The sequence below is a fragment of the Dipodomys ordii genome, unplaced genomic scaffold (genome assembly GCF_000151885.1).
Source record: "Dipodomys ordii isolate 6190 unplaced genomic scaffold, Dord_2.0 Scaffold24, whole genome shotgun sequence".
Classification (NCBI taxonomy): Eukaryota; Metazoa; Chordata; class Mammalia; order Rodentia; family Heteromyidae; genus Dipodomys; species Dipodomys ordii.
In genome coordinates this window covers 17,845,411-17,862,809 of record NW_012267240.1, presented here as the reverse complement: position 1 = coordinate 17,862,809, position 17,399 = coordinate 17,845,411, and the positions used below count along the sequence as shown (strand labels likewise).

General features: G+C 38.7%; 1 protein-coding gene across 1 annotated transcript in view; it reads right to left on the bottom strand.

The window, feature by feature from the left end:
- Positions 1-17,399, bottom strand: part of Upf2 (UPF2 regulator of nonsense transcripts homolog (yeast)) — a 101,235-nt gene that overhangs the window by 60,583 nt on the left and 23,253 nt on the right. The window contains exons 5-8 of the mRNA XM_013014705.1: positions 14,565-14,762; positions 13,168-13,317; positions 12,008-12,111; positions 4,991-5,076 (exon numbers count right to left, since the gene is read on the bottom strand). Coding sequence (XP_012870159.1) covers positions 4,991-5,076; positions 12,008-12,111; positions 13,168-13,317; positions 14,565-14,762 — 538 coding nt within the window. The remainder of the gene's footprint in view (positions 1-4,990; positions 5,077-12,007; positions 12,112-13,167; positions 13,318-14,564; positions 14,763-17,399) is intronic.

Sequence of the window (17,399 nt, the reverse complement as noted above, 5' to 3'; positions counted from 1 at the left end):
CAAAACAAAAAAAAAAAACATTTTTGAAATGTAAGGTTTTGTCTTAAACTGATTTCAAGATGGAATTATGACATGCCCCAGACTGTTTAAGAAATAAATAACATAGTATCTTTGACAAAGTGTCAGTTCTAGAAATGGTTGTCACCGGGACCATAAAAAAAAAAAAAAATAAATAAAAGAACAAGGAAAACCTTTTGTACCTAAGATGAAAAGATAATCAATTGTCCCTTATGTCAAACACAGGAAATAATCTGTAATTATATTTTCTTATATGCTCAAAAGAAACTTTGAGACACTAAGAATTAAGATAGCTGGGTGCTGATGCTTCACATCTGTAATCCTAGCTACTCAAGAGGCTGAGATCTGAGGATTGAGGTTCAAAGCCAGCCTGGGCAGGAAAGTCTGTGAGACTTTTATCTCCAATTAATCAGAGAAAAGGCCAGAGGCGCACTGTGACTCAATTGGTAAAGTGATAGCCTTGAGCAAAAGGAGCCCAGGCAGAGTGCCCAGGCCCAGAGTTCAAGCCCCAGGTCTGGCAAGATATCTATATATAGATATATATTTAAGACAATGGCTTCTATTGGACTTAAGGGGATAAAGAGATAAGGGTAGATAAGCCAGGTGCTAGTGGCTCATGACTAATTCTAGCTACTCAGGAGGCTGAGATCTGAGGATCACAGTCCAAAGCCAGGATGGAAGGAAAGACCCTAAGACTCTTACCTTCAATTAATCACCTCCCCAAAAAAGCCAGAAGTAGAGCCTTGAGCAAAATTAATGTCCTGAGTTCAAGCCCCAGAACAAGTACCAAAACAAAACTCATTGTGGAAACCCTAGGCGCTGTGGGAACTGGGTACAGGAAATATGAATGTGTGGAGAATGATTGATTCTACTGGAAAACTGTGATTGCTTATCCTATTATCTAAATAAAGACTCGGGATCATGAGAGTCTGACCTTCTGCAGTAATCCTGTCAAAAGACAGGAGGAATGCCTATGTGTACTTATCTTACTGCTTCAAGATATCCTGTTAATTATGCTTTGCCAGTATGGGCAGCAAAGTCTGTGAGTCTCTTTTTTTCTCCAATAAATTACCTCAAAAAATCTGGAAGTGGAGCTCCAGCTCCAGTGGTGGAACACTAGCCTAGCCTTGAGCAAGTTCAGGGACAGTGCACAGGCCCTGAGGTAAAGTTCCAAAACCAGCACACACAATAAAAGAAACTGAAGGGAGGGGAAGTATGTACAACAATTTGGCAAGATTTAAGACTGAAGAAGCTGAGAAAGGGCATTAAATACCATGTGATATAATTTTATCACCTCCAAATAAGCGATGTCTTCTTCATCACTGCAATAACCTAACTGTGCAAGGGATAAAAAAGTTAAACTAGCCTTCCTCCTTTCTTCAGCATATAGTCTACAGAACAATGTCCTCCAGACATTGGAGGAATCTAAGAAAAGGGTTTTTGCAAAAGTTGATGTCATGATGTTCTTTTCCTGTCTGTCTGCAAATAATATTGTCTATTAGAAAAATTCTCTCTATAATCCATTTGCTCACAGCTCCTTTGTCTAGCTAATTTCTGTCAGGACTCATATTAAATAAAACAGTCTATATAGCCTTCTTCGGCTCCATCAAATGAATAAGTTCTACACACACTATATTTCAAAGCCGCATGCTATCCTTCTTCCTAATAAGACAACTTGGTATTATTGTTGTCTTCCTCAACAAGTTTTAAGCTACATGAAAGACAGAAGTGTTGAGTCAATTGTGTTCCTTACCTTGTCCAGCTCCAACCACTGGATGAATTAGTTAATGAATGAATAGGTTTTAGAACCTAGACCATCAGGCTGGATTTAACAAACTTAAATTACAGAATCTAGAGCATCTCAGAGATTTAACAGAACCGAGGTTTAATTCTCAGGACTTATAGAATGTCATGCATTTTAAATACTTAGATCTTATGTACACTTTAGTCTTTAAATCATCATTTTCAACTTACTAATACTTTCAAGCATATGTTACTAACAGATTCCAACTTCTACTAATTTGCAGCTTTCTATCAATGAGCTCATTAGATACATTCAGTTGTAAAAGACCAAATAACAGTATACAAATTTTAAGGACTTTTTTTAGGCTTAAGATGAAGAAGGAAAAGAAATAGATCTTTTATGGGGAAAGAAGTTGATCTTTTACAAATGAACTAAGATACTAGTCACTGCTTCATTTCATTTGTTATCCAAGCTTTTTTATTTTTATTTATTCTATTCTAAAAACCTCACTTGAAAAAATTTAGTCCAAGGGGCTGGGAAGGTGGCTCAGTGGCAGAGTGCTTGCCTATCATGCATGAGGCCCTTTGTTTGATTCCTCAGTACCACATAAGCAGAAAAAGCTGGAAGTGGCGCTGTGGCTCTAATGATAGAGCACTAGCCTTGAGCTGAAGAGCTGAGGGACAGCGCCCCAGGCCCAGAGTTCAGGCCCCATGATGGATTAAAATTTTTTTGCCTTTTTTTTTGCATTTTTTTGCATACATTACCCTTCAATTTTGTATATATAAAAATGGAACAAACTGGGTGCCAGTGGCTCACACCTGTAATTCTACTACTCAGGATGCTGAGATTTGTGGGCTGTGGTTCGAAGCCAGCTTGGGCAAGAAAGTCCTGAGACTGTTATCTTCAATAAATTACTCAGAGAAAGCTGGAAGTTGTGTGGTGGGTCAAGTGGTAGAGCACTAGCCTTGAGCAAAAGAAATTCAGAGACAGAACCTGGACCTGAGTTCAAGCCTCAGGAACTAGCACCAAAAAAAAAAGAGAGAGATTTCACAATTAAAGTCTTGAAACTGATGACTTTTTTCTTAGTTGTACTTAAGCTAATGGTGCACCCCAAAACTGATGATCCCTTAACTGTAAGTCATATAGTATCTACAAAACTTTCTGAATTACAGTTCTCAATTATCTACTTCTACTCATTATATAAACATCCCTTCTCTCTTGCACAACTAAAATGAAAATTCAAATGTTCATATTACTTTTGTTAACAGGAGTTAAAAAATATGAAAGAAAAAGGATGAGTAGGAATTTGGTCTCATTTAGAAACCTCACTAAGAGATCTCTAGTTACCACCTATGAAAGAACTAAATTAAAATTTTGCTATAAGAAATCTTCGAAGAAAATGTTTTTTTTTTCTTTCATGCATTTGTTTCTAATGCATTTATAAGATTATTTCTTTGTTGCTTTGTATGTCCCTCCCCCACAGTATAAGCCCTGCTTTCACATTATTTGATGTCAGTATAATTTGTGGAGGGGAAGGGGAAAAACAAGTCATTTAAATAAGGATACAGGTGGACCCGTTGCAACAATGAGAAGTACAAGTTGTCATGTCGAAAAAGAACTTTACAACTTTGGTGGGGGGGAGGATTGGGTGGGGTCGGGGGAGGCTGGGAAGGGACGAGAAGGGGAAACAAAGGAGGAGGCTACAATGCTTGATAAGAAATGTACTCATTATCTTGCCCATCTAATTGTAACCCCTCTGTACAGTATTTTCACAATAAAAAATAAAAATTTAAAAAAATCTTCAAAGAAATTTTTTAGAGAAAATATTAGTTATGTTGTATGAAAACACAAAATTTCTTATTCATTCTTTTTTTTTTGGAGGGGGGCGGTCGTGGGGCTTGAACTCTGGGCCTGGGCACTGTCCCTGCGCTCTACCGCTTGAGCTACAATGCCACTTCTGGTTTTCTAGTAGTTTATTGAAGATTAACAGTCTCACAGCCTTTCCTGCCCCGGCTGGCTTTGAACCATGATCCTCAGATCTCAGCCTCCTGAGTAGCTAGGATTACAGGCGCAAGCCACTGGCACCGGCTTCCTTATTCATACTTGATAAGCCATAATACATCTGTTCTAGATGCATAAGGTAAATATAAAGTATGAGTGGTCCTGAAATGTTTACTGAGGTTTAGTGTAGTATAATACAGAGCATTTGAATGACTTGAATTACTCACAATATAATCATTAACTTCTACTTCTATCCATGAATTTCTGGGTAGGGGATCTCATCTCTAAGCTGTTACAATAACTCAAATAACTTGAAATTTTCACTTAAAATTTTTACAGATTAGATTAACACTGAATTAAAATATTTACACAAGATAAATTTCCCAAAACCTGTACCTTTCAATACTTGTACTACTTATTGCTAAAAAACAGAAATTAATTCCTTTTAACAATTAGTAAGTTTGTTTTTTGTTTCTTTTCTAGTACCAGGGCTTTAACTCAGGGCCTTGCATTCATTCAGCTTGCTTGTTTGCTTTGCTTGTTCTCTACCACTTAAACCATGCTTCCACACCAAAATTACTCCATTTATCATGAAGTTTTAAAGACAAGGTCTTGATACTATATAGCCCAGGCTGGCCTCAAACTCACAATCCTCTGCCTGAGTCTCCTGAATACTAATATTACAAAGCATGAAAAAATCATGCCTGCAAAGTTACATTTAAAATATTTTTTACATAACAAGAAAATATAAGAAATTAGAGATAAGAAAAATTCAATAAAAAACTAAAAATATGCTAATAAAAGCCTACTGAATTTTTTTAAAAAAGAGACATGACTGATATAAAGAGATTATTGGGGTGGGGGGGAAGAGTGACATTATGGTAGCTCACTCCTGTAATATTCAGGCGGCTGAGATTCCCTGAGAACCTTGTTTCAAAGCCATCCCAAGGAGGAAGCCCAGGAGACTCTTATCTCCAATTAATCACGGAAAAAGCCAAAGTAGAGCTGTGGCTCAAAGGTAGAGTACTAGCCTCCTCAAAAGTAGCTCAGAGACAGCAACCAGGCCATGTTCAAGCCCAGTACCAGCAAAAAAACAAAACAAAAAAACAAGCGAGCAAGTGAGAGAGACAGAGAGAGAGAGAGAGAAAGAGAAAGAGAGAGAGAGAGAGATTTTTTACTACTACTACAGAGTAAAGCCACCAACAAATTACTTTTGGCAATACGTACCTCTGTCTAGGAACTATGAAGAGTGCTCGGACCAACTTCTTCCTGTTTGCTTTTGTGTTCATGTTCATGCAAAAATCCATTGCTGCCTACAAGAGAAAGAACAAACTTCCTTTCTTAAAAACTCAATTTCTTCTTCCTAAACATTTCAAAATCGTTTTAAAATCCTGTAAAAATATGCAAACAAAAAATGCAAACAAAACAATTACTCTGGCCCGCAATGGATGGCTCATATCTATATTCCTAGCTATTTAGGAGGCTGAGATTTGAGGATAACAGTTTGGAGCAGCCCTGGCAGACAAATGTGAGGCATACTCCAACTAGCCAGAAAAAGCCAAAGTAGGGCTGTAGTCAAGTGAGAGAGAGCCAGCCATGAGCAAAAAAGCTCAGTGAGACTATAAGGCCCTGAGTTCAAGCCCTAGTAACAGCGTGCACACACTCACACACGCACACAGAATCTTCTTACCTATCTAAAAATATGTATTTCTGTTGAAAACAGAACTCAAGGGGATAGCCTGAGGACCTACCATGAGATGTTTGATAATTGTCTCTATAAAAAGTATAATCAATGCTTTTAAAGACAAGTATATCAATTTTAGTATCAAGGTTACAATGCTTGCCTAGGATGTGTAAAGCCCTGACTTCCATCAAAGATCTTTGCAACCCAAAAAAATTAACTAATCTTAATAAGGATAACCAAAAAGCAGTAATATTTTAAGAGAATAAAAGTGTGTCCAATAGTTCATCAATGTCTAACATATAATATAAATACAGAAGAAAAGCTGGGGAAGATGTATATGAAGAAGTCTTTGGAAAACAGAAATTTAAGGGCTGAAAGGTGGTTTGGTGGTAAATGGTAGCCTAGAAAACAAAAATATGAGAAATTGGTACAGTGTTCCTCAGTCTATAAGAGTTGGTCTAAGGATGCCCAGGGATATGAAACTACACAGAAGTTCAAATCTCTCACATACAACAGCAGAGTGCTAGGAATGGTAGCTCACACCTTGAATTACAGGTACTCAAGAGATAGAGACTGGGAGGATCTCAATTCAAGGTCAATCCAAGCAAAAAGTTGTCAAGACTCTATCTCAACCAAAATTCTGGGTGTGGTAGCATATGCCTGCGATCACAGCTAAACAAGAGGCATAGATAGGAAGATCACATCCCAAAGACAGCTCCACACAAAAACATGAGAGTCTAACCAAAACTAACTAAAGCAGAAAATGACAGGAGTTTGATTCAAGTTGTATACTACTACCTACTAGCGAGGACAAAGATCTAAGTTCAAACCCAAACTGTGCCTTTAAAAACAACAAAAAAGAAAGCTCAGTAGCTCATATTTCTTTCTTTTTCTTTCTTTCTTTCTTTCTCTCCCCCGTTCCTCTTTTTTTTTTTTTTTTGGTTGGTCATGGGGTTTGGATTTGGGCCTGGATGCTGTCCCTGAGCTCTTCAGCTCAAGGCCAGAGCTCTACCACTTGAGCCACAGCTCCAATTCCAGTTTTCTGGTGGTTAATTGGAGATAAGAGCCTCACAGACTTTCCTTGCCCAGGCTAGCTTTGAACCACAATCCTCAGATCTCAACATCCTGAGTAGCTAGGATTACAGGTATGAGTCCCTGGCATCCATCTGGCTCACATTTCTAATCTTAGCTACTGAGGAAGCTGAGATCTGAGGACCACAATTCAAAGTCAGCCTGGACATGAAAGTCCATTAAGACTCTTAACTCCAATTAAACACCCAAAAAATCTGGAAGTGGAGCGTGGCCTAAGTAAACAAAAAGAGTTTAGAGACAGTGCCCAGGCCTTGAGTTCAAGCTCCAGGACTGGTACACATACACAAAAAACATATAATCCATATTTTTAAAACTACAGATGAGCTGGGACATGAATGACTCACACCTGTTTATCTAGCTACTCAATAAACTTAATAAGATCCAGAGGATCATAGTGAAAGTTCACAAATCTCCATCTTCAAACCAACCTGCAAAAGCCCAGGTAAAGGCATGGCTCAAGTGGCAGAGTGCCAGCCAAGTTACTGCAAGCAAGTTGAGTTAATATAAAGCCTGCATTCAAACCTAGTAACAAAAAACAAAAACAAAAACCCCAAGATTAAATTTATACATCCAGGGGCTGGGAAGGTGGCTCAGTGGTAGAGCGCTTGCCTTGCATGCATGAGGCCCTGGGTTCGATTCCTCAGCACCATATAAGCAGAAAGAAAAAAGCCGGAAGTGGCGCTGTGGCTCAAGTGGTAGAGCGCTAGCCTTGAGCTGAAGAGCTGAGGGACAGCGTCCAGGCCCAGAGTTCAAGCCTCATGACCGGACCAAAAAAAAAAAAAAACAAAAAACAAAAAAAAAATAAATTTATACATCCACACAGTACAATATATACATATAAAATCAGGTATTTGGATCATGTTATGATTCTATGTAATCTTAGGAAAACCTCTTACTTTGATTTCCATAAAATGACAGGGTGGACAACAGATTTTGGTTTTATGAACTTTTTTGTTGTTGTTGCCGATTATGGGACTTGAATTCTGGACCTGGGTGCTATCTCTGGGCTTCTTTTACTCAAGGCAAGTGCTCTACCACTTGAGCCATAGCTCTTTTTTTTTTTTTTTTTGGTCGGTAGTGGGGCTTGAACTCTGGGCTTGGGCGCTGTCACTCAGCTCTTCAGCTCAAGGCGAGCGCTCTACCACTTGAGCCACAGCGCCACTTCCGAGCCATAGCTCTAGTTTCAGCTTTTTTGAGTTTATTGGAGGTAAGAGACTCATGGAATTTCCTGCCCAGGCTGGCTTTGAACTGTGATCCTCAGATCTCAGCTTCCCGAATAGCTAAGATTATAGGCATAAGCTGACTGGTTTCATAAACTTTTGCTGCTGAAGATCTGACTTAAGTTTATCTGCCACTACATTATTTCAGAATTATTACATCTTTCTACTTAGTTTCCAAATACTTTCCCCTTAAGCCAACATATATGGGGAAAAATCCTCTCATAAGGACCACTAGAGTCCAAAAGGAAGGTAGTGGGCTCCAAATTGTTCATCTGCTCTCAAAGAGTTAACTTAGAATTTAATATGAGGTCATTACTGGCAAGATTTCTTTTGAGGGGGCGGAGAGGAAGATGGGTGGTATGAGGTTTGAACTCAGAGCCTCAAGCTTGCTAGCTCTATACCATTTTTGCTTTTGCTTTTAGTTTTTTCAAGTAGGGTCTTGTATTTTTACCTGGGATCATCCTGATGATGATACCCCTTTCTCTATCACCCGTTAGCCAGTATCACAGGCTTGCAACCTGCCTCGCTTATTGACTGAGATGAAGTCACAGAAACCTTTTGCCCAGGCTGGTCTCAAACAATGATCCTCCTAATGTCTGCTTCCCAAGTTGGCAATAGCTCTTAATATCAAGCTGGAAACCAGATGAGACATTCCATTAGAATGATTTAAGTGTCACAATAGTTAATATTACAAATATACACTATACTAATATGAATCCTTCTCCACTACAGTTTTTATGTTAGTATTTAAAATGAGGGCAGGAGTATCAAGAGCTCCCTCTTATCCTGTTTACGGCCAATGAACATACCAGTTTTGCAGGGTACAGAATCAATCATAATCAAGACTTAAAAAAACAACCAATTGTTTTAAGAATGGTTTCTGCCACATGCCATAGAAAAAAGAAAAAGAAGGCAACCACTTAAACATAAATACTATACTTTTTTTTTTTTTTGTCGTAAGGCCTGAACTCTGGGCCTGGGTGCTATCCCGCAGCTCTTCAGCTCAAGGCTAGCGCTCTACCACTTGAGCCACAGCGCCACTTCCAGCTTTTTTCTTTTTGCTTATGTGGTGCTGAGGAATCAAACCCAGGGCCTCAGGCATGCAAGGCAAGCGCTCTACCACTGAGCCAACTTCCCAGCCCAAAATACTATACTTTTAAGGAAAATATTAACTAAAGAAATAGTATCATATTTCTGATCTTAAGAGCCCTTTATAATCTTAAAAATTATTAACGATATGAAAATTTTTGTTTATATACACACCTATTAGTACTTACTGTATTAGAAATAAAATGTGAGAAATTTCAGAGAGGCCTTTTATTAAGGTGGTTTTATTTTTTTTAACATTTAACACTTTAAAAAAATAGGTTTAAAAAAATAACTACCTTGGGCTGGGAAGGTGACTCAGTGGTAGAGCGCTTGCCTTGAATGCATGAAGCCCTGGGTTTGATTCCTCAGCACCACATAAGCATTAAAAAAAAAAAAAAAAGCCAGAAGTGGCGCTGTGGCTCAAGTGGTAGAATGCTAGCCTTGAGCTGAAAAGCTGAGGGACAGCGCCTAGGCCCAGAGTTCAGGCCCCACGACCGGACCCAAATAAATAAATAACTACCAAATTAAAAAATTTAATGAGAGAGAAATGGCAGGCATTCTTTACGACAGATGGATTTCTTTTTATCAATTTACATACTGTCCATTTCGATGTGTTTAGATAAAAGTATATAAGAACATATGGCTTTACATATACAGGTGGGTGGAAAAACGGGTAAATTTTAATTATTTTCAGTAATTGTAGTCCTTTTTGTTATACTGTCAGAGCTTGACAAGTGGTAGTTTCTGCAGGCTTAGCAGCAATGTGGAATCTGAATCCTATCAATACATTTCCTGGACTGTTAAGTTGAAATCAATTGGTCTAACTAAAACCCCTTTGTGTAACTACTTAGAGATAATAAAAAATTGTTTTTGTTTTTTGGGTCCGGTCATGAGGCCTGAACTCTGGGCCTGGGCGCTGTCCCTCAGCTCTTCAGCTCAAGGCTAGCGCTCTACCACTTGAACCACACTGCCACTTCCAGCTTTTTCCTTCTTGCATATGTGGTGCTGAGGAATCAAACCCAGGGCCTCAGGCATGCAAGGCAAGCGCTCTACCACTGAGCCACCTTCCCAGCCTCAATAAAAAAAATTCTTTTATCTTACACTTTAAAGAAATCTAGTACTAATGAAAAGAATTTTAATACTGATCACTGAGAAAAATGAATATATATTTTAAAATATTATTTAATATCACATCAATTTCATCAGAATACTCATTAATAAAATCTTTTTTTTTTTTGGTGCCACTAATAGGGCTTGAATTTAGAGGACCTCTTGCTCTGACTAGGCTTTCCTATGCACACTGTTGCTTTACCACTTCAATCTCACCTCCAGTGCCAATAAAATCTTTTTAGAAAACAACTGAGAAAGTAAGTATCAAACTTAGGACTATGGACCTGTTATCCCAACTTCTAACTTGCTCTGAAAATTCATCTGACCACTGGCAATGTTTTCAGTGATGGGCTCACTGTTTACTTCAGAAAACCTTACCTTCTACTAAAATCCAAATTGGAATATCCATGGCTTGTGCATTAGCTCTTCCTAGCAAAAATAGTACTCTATAATAAAAATGACTAGACTGAGAATGTGGCTCAGAGACTGCTTGCCTAGCATTCCTCAATACCACATAAACAGAAAAAGCCAGAAGTAGTGCTGTGGCTCAAGTGGTAGAGTGCTAACCTTGAGCAAAAGAAGCTCAGAGACAGTGCCAGGCCCTGAATGTAAGCCCCAGAACTGGCAAAAAAAAAAAAAGAAAAAAGAAAAGAAAAGAAAAAAAAAAGACTAGGTTAGCGTCACTCAAATATTTCTCTTGAGTCAATCTTGAGACTGAAATGCTCTACATGTCCTTCTCAACGGAACATTAAAAAGATGCATGCTCAAAAGCTGAAATGTAATAAAAAATCACTCATTTTTATGTGTTTACCAAGGATATAAAAGGGGCTGTTACAGTTTTGCAGACAGACATCAAAACCAATACAAAGGAGGAAAGAGGAGGAGGGAAATCTGGGTATTATTAGGAAAAGAGCTGTGATTTTATAGACCCCTTGAAAGCACCTTTGACACAACCAGGAATCCAGGGGATACTTTCAGAACTTCTTGCTCAGTATGATGGATCTTGTCTATAATTCCAGCTATAATTTAAGAGGCAGAGATCCCAAAGAACACAGTTCAAGGAGTGTCCCATCACAAAGTTAGTAAAATATCATCATAATAAATAAGTTGGGCATAGTGGTTCATACCTGTAGTCCCAGCTACCTAGGAAGAACCTAGGTAGAAGGCTCTTGGTCTGAGGCTGACCTCAGGGAAAAATACAAGACAATATGTTTAAAAAGTAACTAAAATAGGTATAGTGACTCACATCTGCCATTCAAAATACACAAAAGACACAAATAGGAGGATCACAGTCCAGGCTAGTCTAGGCAAAAACCCAAAACCCTTCCTGAAAAATAAAGCAAAACAGGCCGGAGCATAGTTCAACTGCTACAGCTTCTACATAGCAAGCATAAGGCCCTAAATTTAAAGTCCAGTCCTAGCACAAAATAAAATAATAATTAAAAAAAAAAACACCTTTCATCTGGGCTAGGGGCATGGCTCAAGTGATAAAACACTTGACTAGCAATCCTAAGGCTCTGGGTTCAATCCTTAGCACTGAAAGAGGGGAGGAAAGGACAGAGCCTATCTTATATAAAAGACTACTTTCCATGGAGCTGGGAAGGTGGCTCAGTAGTAGAGTGCTTGCCTTGCATGCATGAGGCCCTGGGTTCGATTCCTCAGCACCACATAAGCAGAAAAAACTGGAAGTGGCGCTGTGGTTCAGGTAGTAGAGCGCTAGCCTTGAGCTGAAGAGCTGAGGGACAGCACCCAGGTGGAGAGTTCAGGCCCACGACTGACCAAACAAACAAACAAAAAAAGACTACTTTCCAATCTGAATGATCCCCATATGAAGGGGAAAGGTATCAAGCCTATAGGATTCTACAGGCACTTCCACTGCTAGAGCATCCACTCCAATTTTATTGGTCTACATAAATTATTATAAAACACTCCATTTGAAGAAATGATTTGTTCTATAGCTCAAATGGTCTGAAAACCATGACATTCCAAATCCAGAAGACTTCTACAAGACATATGTGCTTGAGTATAATTACAGAAGGATAAAGATACCTTGTCAATTAGATCCCGGTTGACACAGTTGGGCAACTGCTGGAGGAAAGCATCTACTATGAGCTTGAGATGAGATCCAGTGCTGGCTTCTTCATCTTCTTGTTCTAATATAAAATTAGTTTTTCAACAGGTTACAAGAGTAAACAGAATATTTAAGAATAAAAACATCTAATTTCAAGTAATTTGGGAACTAGATTATCTCCAGCTATGCTTATTTTAGAAAGCTTAGGTGTACCTAGAATCATAACCCCAAGTCATTACAATCTTTCAGATACTAATTATAAAAAGGCAAACTTGGGGGGAGGAAAAGTGGGAGAAAAATGAGGGAGGGGTAACAATATTCGACAAGAAATGCACTCTTTACCTTACATATGTAACTGTAACCTCTCTGTACATCTTGACAATAAAAAATTTTTTAAAAAGAAAAAAGGCAAACTTTTCTCATCAGACACAAACTTATTCAGAAAATATATGTAGTAAATCTAGTATCCTTATCTGCCAAGCATCCCATATAATGTAAATAATGTATCTTAAGATATTTACAGGGGCTGGGAAGGTAGCTCAGTGGTAGCACACTTGCCTTGCATGCATGAGGCCCTGGGTTCGATACCTCAGCACCCCATAAGCAAAAAGAAAAAAGCCAGAAGTGGCGCTGTGGCTCAAGTGGTAGAGCACTAGCCTTGAGCTGAAGAGCTGAGGACAGTGCCCAGGCCCAGAGATCAGGCCTCAAGACCGGACCCAGAAAAAAAAAAAGATATTTACAATTATGATATTTTAGATAATCAGGCTTACAGCCATATAATTTTGAATAATGTTTTGCTCTAAATCAAACCCGAAAACTATAATGATAGACAGAAAACAACAGAAAATTGGGTATTAAAGACTAGACCCATACTCTTAGGCAAGAAGTTTTTTGTTTTTTGTTTTTGTCAGTCGTGGGGCCTGAACTCTGGGCCTGGGCGCTATCCCTCAGCTCTTCAGTTCAAGGCTAGTGCTCTACCACTCGAGCCACAGCACCACTTCCGGCTTTTTTCTTTTTGTTTATGTGGTGCTGAGGAATCAAACCCAGGGCCTCATGCGTGCAAGGCAAGCACTCTACCACTGAGCCACCTCCCCAGCCCAGCAAGTTTTTAAAAAAACTGATACAATAGTTATGTTACCTTGTTCATCAAGAAGTTTCTTCGTAAGATCTTCAGCTTCATCTGGACCCTCTAACTCCAAAGTGTCATCATTAATTTCTAGATTCTCCAACTCAAGCTCTAAGTCATCAGGACTTGATACTTCCTTATTATCTTTAGGTTCTTTTGCCTCTGTTTAAAAACAAAGAATGAGAGACTGGGGTATAGCTCAGTGGAAGAGCAATTGCCTGGAATACATGAGGAGTTATGATTATTCACAGCATGAAAAAAATAAAAAGCAAAACATATCTGAATTAAAAGTCATATTAAATTGCTGATAGAAAAAAAATAGCTAACATTTCAAAGTCAGCTGAGCAGAAAAACCTATGAAACTTCTATCTCCAATTAACCACTGAAAACCCCGAAGTGGAGCTGTGGCTTAACTGGTAAAGCAAAAAAGTTCAGGGACAGTGTCCAGGCTGAGTTCAAGCCCAGGAACTGGCAAAAAAAAAAACAAAGAAAAGTTGGGTACCATTGGCTCATGCCTGTAATCCTAGCTACTCAGGAGGGTGAGATCTGAGGATCACAGTTCAAAGGCAGCCTGGGCAGGAAAGTCCATGAGAAAACCAGAAGTGATGTTGTGGCTGAAGTGCTAGAGTGCTCACCTTGAGCTGAAGAATTCAGGGACAGCACCCAGGCCCAGAGTTCAAGCCCCACAACAGAAAAGAAAAAAGAAGAAAAAAAAAAGCTGAGACACTGAATGTTCAGGGGGAAAACACACACACACACACACACACACACCTTAAAAATGGAAACCTGGCCAGGCGCCAGCGGCTCACGCCTGTAATTCTAGCTACTCAGGAGGCTGAGATCTGAGGACCATGGTTCAAAGCCGGTCCGGGCAGGAAAGTCCATGAGACTCTGATCTCTAATAAACTACTAGAAAACTGGAAGTGGCACTGTGACTCAAGCGGTAGAATGCTTGAGCTGAAGAGCTGAGGGATAGTGCCAAAGCCCAGAATTTAAGCTCCAAGACGGACCAAAAAAAAAAAAAGGAAACCTGGTCCTTAAGACAAAACTGCTCCATTTCTGAAAATATAAAGGAAAGAAAGGTAAAGGTGATATGTAACAGACATATTTGGAGTGGTAGACCTGAGACAAATTATGCCAGGTCATAGAGATAATGATAACAAATTTCATTTATATTCCATGCATGTATATGTAAAGCCATCAAAATAAAGCCATCAAACTAACTCATATTAACTTGAATGTACAACCTGGTAAAAGTGTATCAACCTCCCCACTCTAGTGATCTGTTCCATATTATTCTGTCATTCACTTAAGGCTCATATTACAAAACCAAACTTTTTTTAAAACTAATATTATACTGAAGCTAATTTCTGGATACTTAATGTTAGTTTTTTTCCTCTATAGTTTACCTTTTGAATCATCTTTGTTAGATTCTTTGTTCTGACAACTTTTTTCATTGTCTTTAAACAAGATAGCCGGAACAAAAGCTTTCAAGTCAATAAGGTTCTCATAAAAATTTCGAGCATCTTCATCTTCCCATATACCACCTTCTAAGTCATAGTCTCCAGGTTTACCAGGTGTAAATATATCGATTCCAGGCCCATGCTCTGTAATAAAATAAACCACATGTAATTAACATCAATTCAGATACAGCACAGTAAACATATTGTATTTTTATTTTTCAATCTTACAGATACTGAATCTTGATGGTTTTAATCAAACAGAGTTTCCCAATCAGAAAGAATTTGGAGCCAGGCAGAAATAGCTTATGCCTGTAATCATATCTACTGAGGAGGCTGAGATCTGAGAATCCAGGATTGAAGCCAACCTGCATAGGAAAATGGGTGGGACTCTAATCTCTAATTAACCATTAAAAATCTGGGAAGTAAAGCTGTGGCTCCAGAGGTAGAACACAGGCTTTGAGAAAAAAAGCTACGAAGTGCCCAAGCCCTGAGTTCAAGGCCTAGAACCAATACCAAAAAAGAAAAAGGCAAAAAAATTAGAAAGTTTTATATAACCATTTTTAACATTAAGTCACAAATAAATCTTAAATTAGAATACAGCAGAAAATAGTACAGGATTAACATGCTTTACTCTTAAATTTCTTTTAAGTAATGAATGATATTAAATAGCCATTTAAGTTCATAAAACATAAAGCCTAAATAACCAATACATAAGCTTCCTTCATGAAGCATTTTTAGGGTAACTTCTAACCTTCATATCATTTATGTGACACTTGTATTCTTTTTTTTTTTGGTCAGTCGTGCAGCCTGAACTCTGGGCCTGGGCGCTGTCCCTTAGCTCTTCAGCTCAAGGCAAGCATTCTACCACTTGAGCCACAGCACCACTTCTAGTTTTCTAGTGGTTTATTCGAGATAAGAGTCTCACAGACTTTCCTGCTCGGGCTGGCTTTGAACTGCGATCCTCAGATCTCAGCCTTATGAGTAGCTAGGATTACAGGCGTGATCCACCAGCACCTGGCTGTGACACTTGTAATTCCATTTACGTACTCTGAATTCAGAACCATACCTCCTTTCTGGATTCTCTACATAGTAGACTGCTATAGTCAACTGATTAGTAATTGAAAAAAGGTAGAAAGACGAGGCTCCCACGCTTGCTCTAGCACTTAACATGACTCTCTCTTTCAGTTTTGGGAATCAAACACAAGACATGTTAAGCATATACTCTATTATGAAAAATAAAAGCGAAAGGAAAGACTGAACTAGAAGATAATAATGGCATTATTATAAAAAGTTAATATCCATAAAATATATATTAATAAAACATTTATGTGGTTTTGTACATGACTCTGACAAAAAAAGAATTTCTAAGAGATGTATCTTCTGTTATTCATAAGGAGCTCTTTTGTATTTTACCTGGGATGGTGCTAATAAGATCAATTAGAGTGGGACATTAAGCTTCAGAATGGGCTGGACATCAGAGTCTACAAGCAAGAAGGTAAGAGTTGAGACTAAGCTCTATAAAGCCTCTTGAACAAGCAGATTCGATGAGTTTCCAGGTTGATGACAGAACACATCCACATGCAGATAGGTGCCCATCTGAGCAAGCTCCACAAGAGCAGAGGCTATGGCTTCTAGATTTGCCCCAGGTACCTCTTCATCTGGCTGCTCATCTTTACCATTTACGCTATCTTTTTATAATATACAAGCTACACTAAAAGTGTTTCCTTGAGTTCTGTTAAGCCACTCTAGCAAATTATCAAATCAAAAGAGATGTTTATTAGAATTGACTTTATAGCTCATCAGTGAGAAATATAGGAGGTCACCACACTTGACATCTTAAGTCAGAAGCAGTTTTAAGGGTCTGGGCCCTTAACTTATGAGAATAAGGCTAATTCCAGATAGACAAGATCAGAACTGCATTCAATTAGGATCCTCAAGTAGTAACAAAGTACTGATGAGTATTGGAATAGGCTAACTCACACATCTACACCAGAAGAATGTGGTACCAGAAAAAAAAAAAAAGCAGCAACATTTCCATCTTACTAGAGTAATCGATTATCAACATTTAAAATCAGCATAATCTTTGTTCTGCAAGGTTCTTTCACATCAGAAATAATAGAAAATGTGAACCCTACCTGGGCACTGGTGGCTCATGCTTGTAAACCTAGCTACTCAGGAAGCTGAGATCTGAGGATCACGGTTCAAAGCCAGCTCAGGCAGGAGAGACCGTGAGACTCTTATCTCCAATAAAACCACTAGGAAACTGGAAGTGGCGCTGTAGCTCAAGCGATAGAGCGCTCGCCTTGAGCTAAAGAGTGCAGGGACAGTGCCCAAGCCCAGAGTTCAAGCCCCACAACCGACAAAAAAAAAAAAGAAAGAAAGAAAATGTGAACCTTGACTTACAAGATTATCCACTGCAGCATTGCTTTATATGTCAGAACAAAACTGTAAAGAACCTAAATAAGGTAATAACAAACCACAGATATTACACTATTGCTATGATCTGAATGTTTTTAGCCTCCTGAAAATCCTACGTTGAAACTTAATCCCCAGTGGAATCTTTTGGAGATTATTAGGCCATAAGGGCTCTATCTTAATGGCAATGCAGGGTTTCAGGGACGTAAGTCAGTGAGAGTGCTTGCCTAGCCTGAACAGAGCTCTAGGTTCAGTCTCCAAATCACAAGGAGGAAAAAAAAACAAAACTGTGTAAGAATATTCAAATGCTAGCTAAGTGTGATAAGGCACACCACCTGCAATTCCTGCTATTTAGGAGGCAGAGCC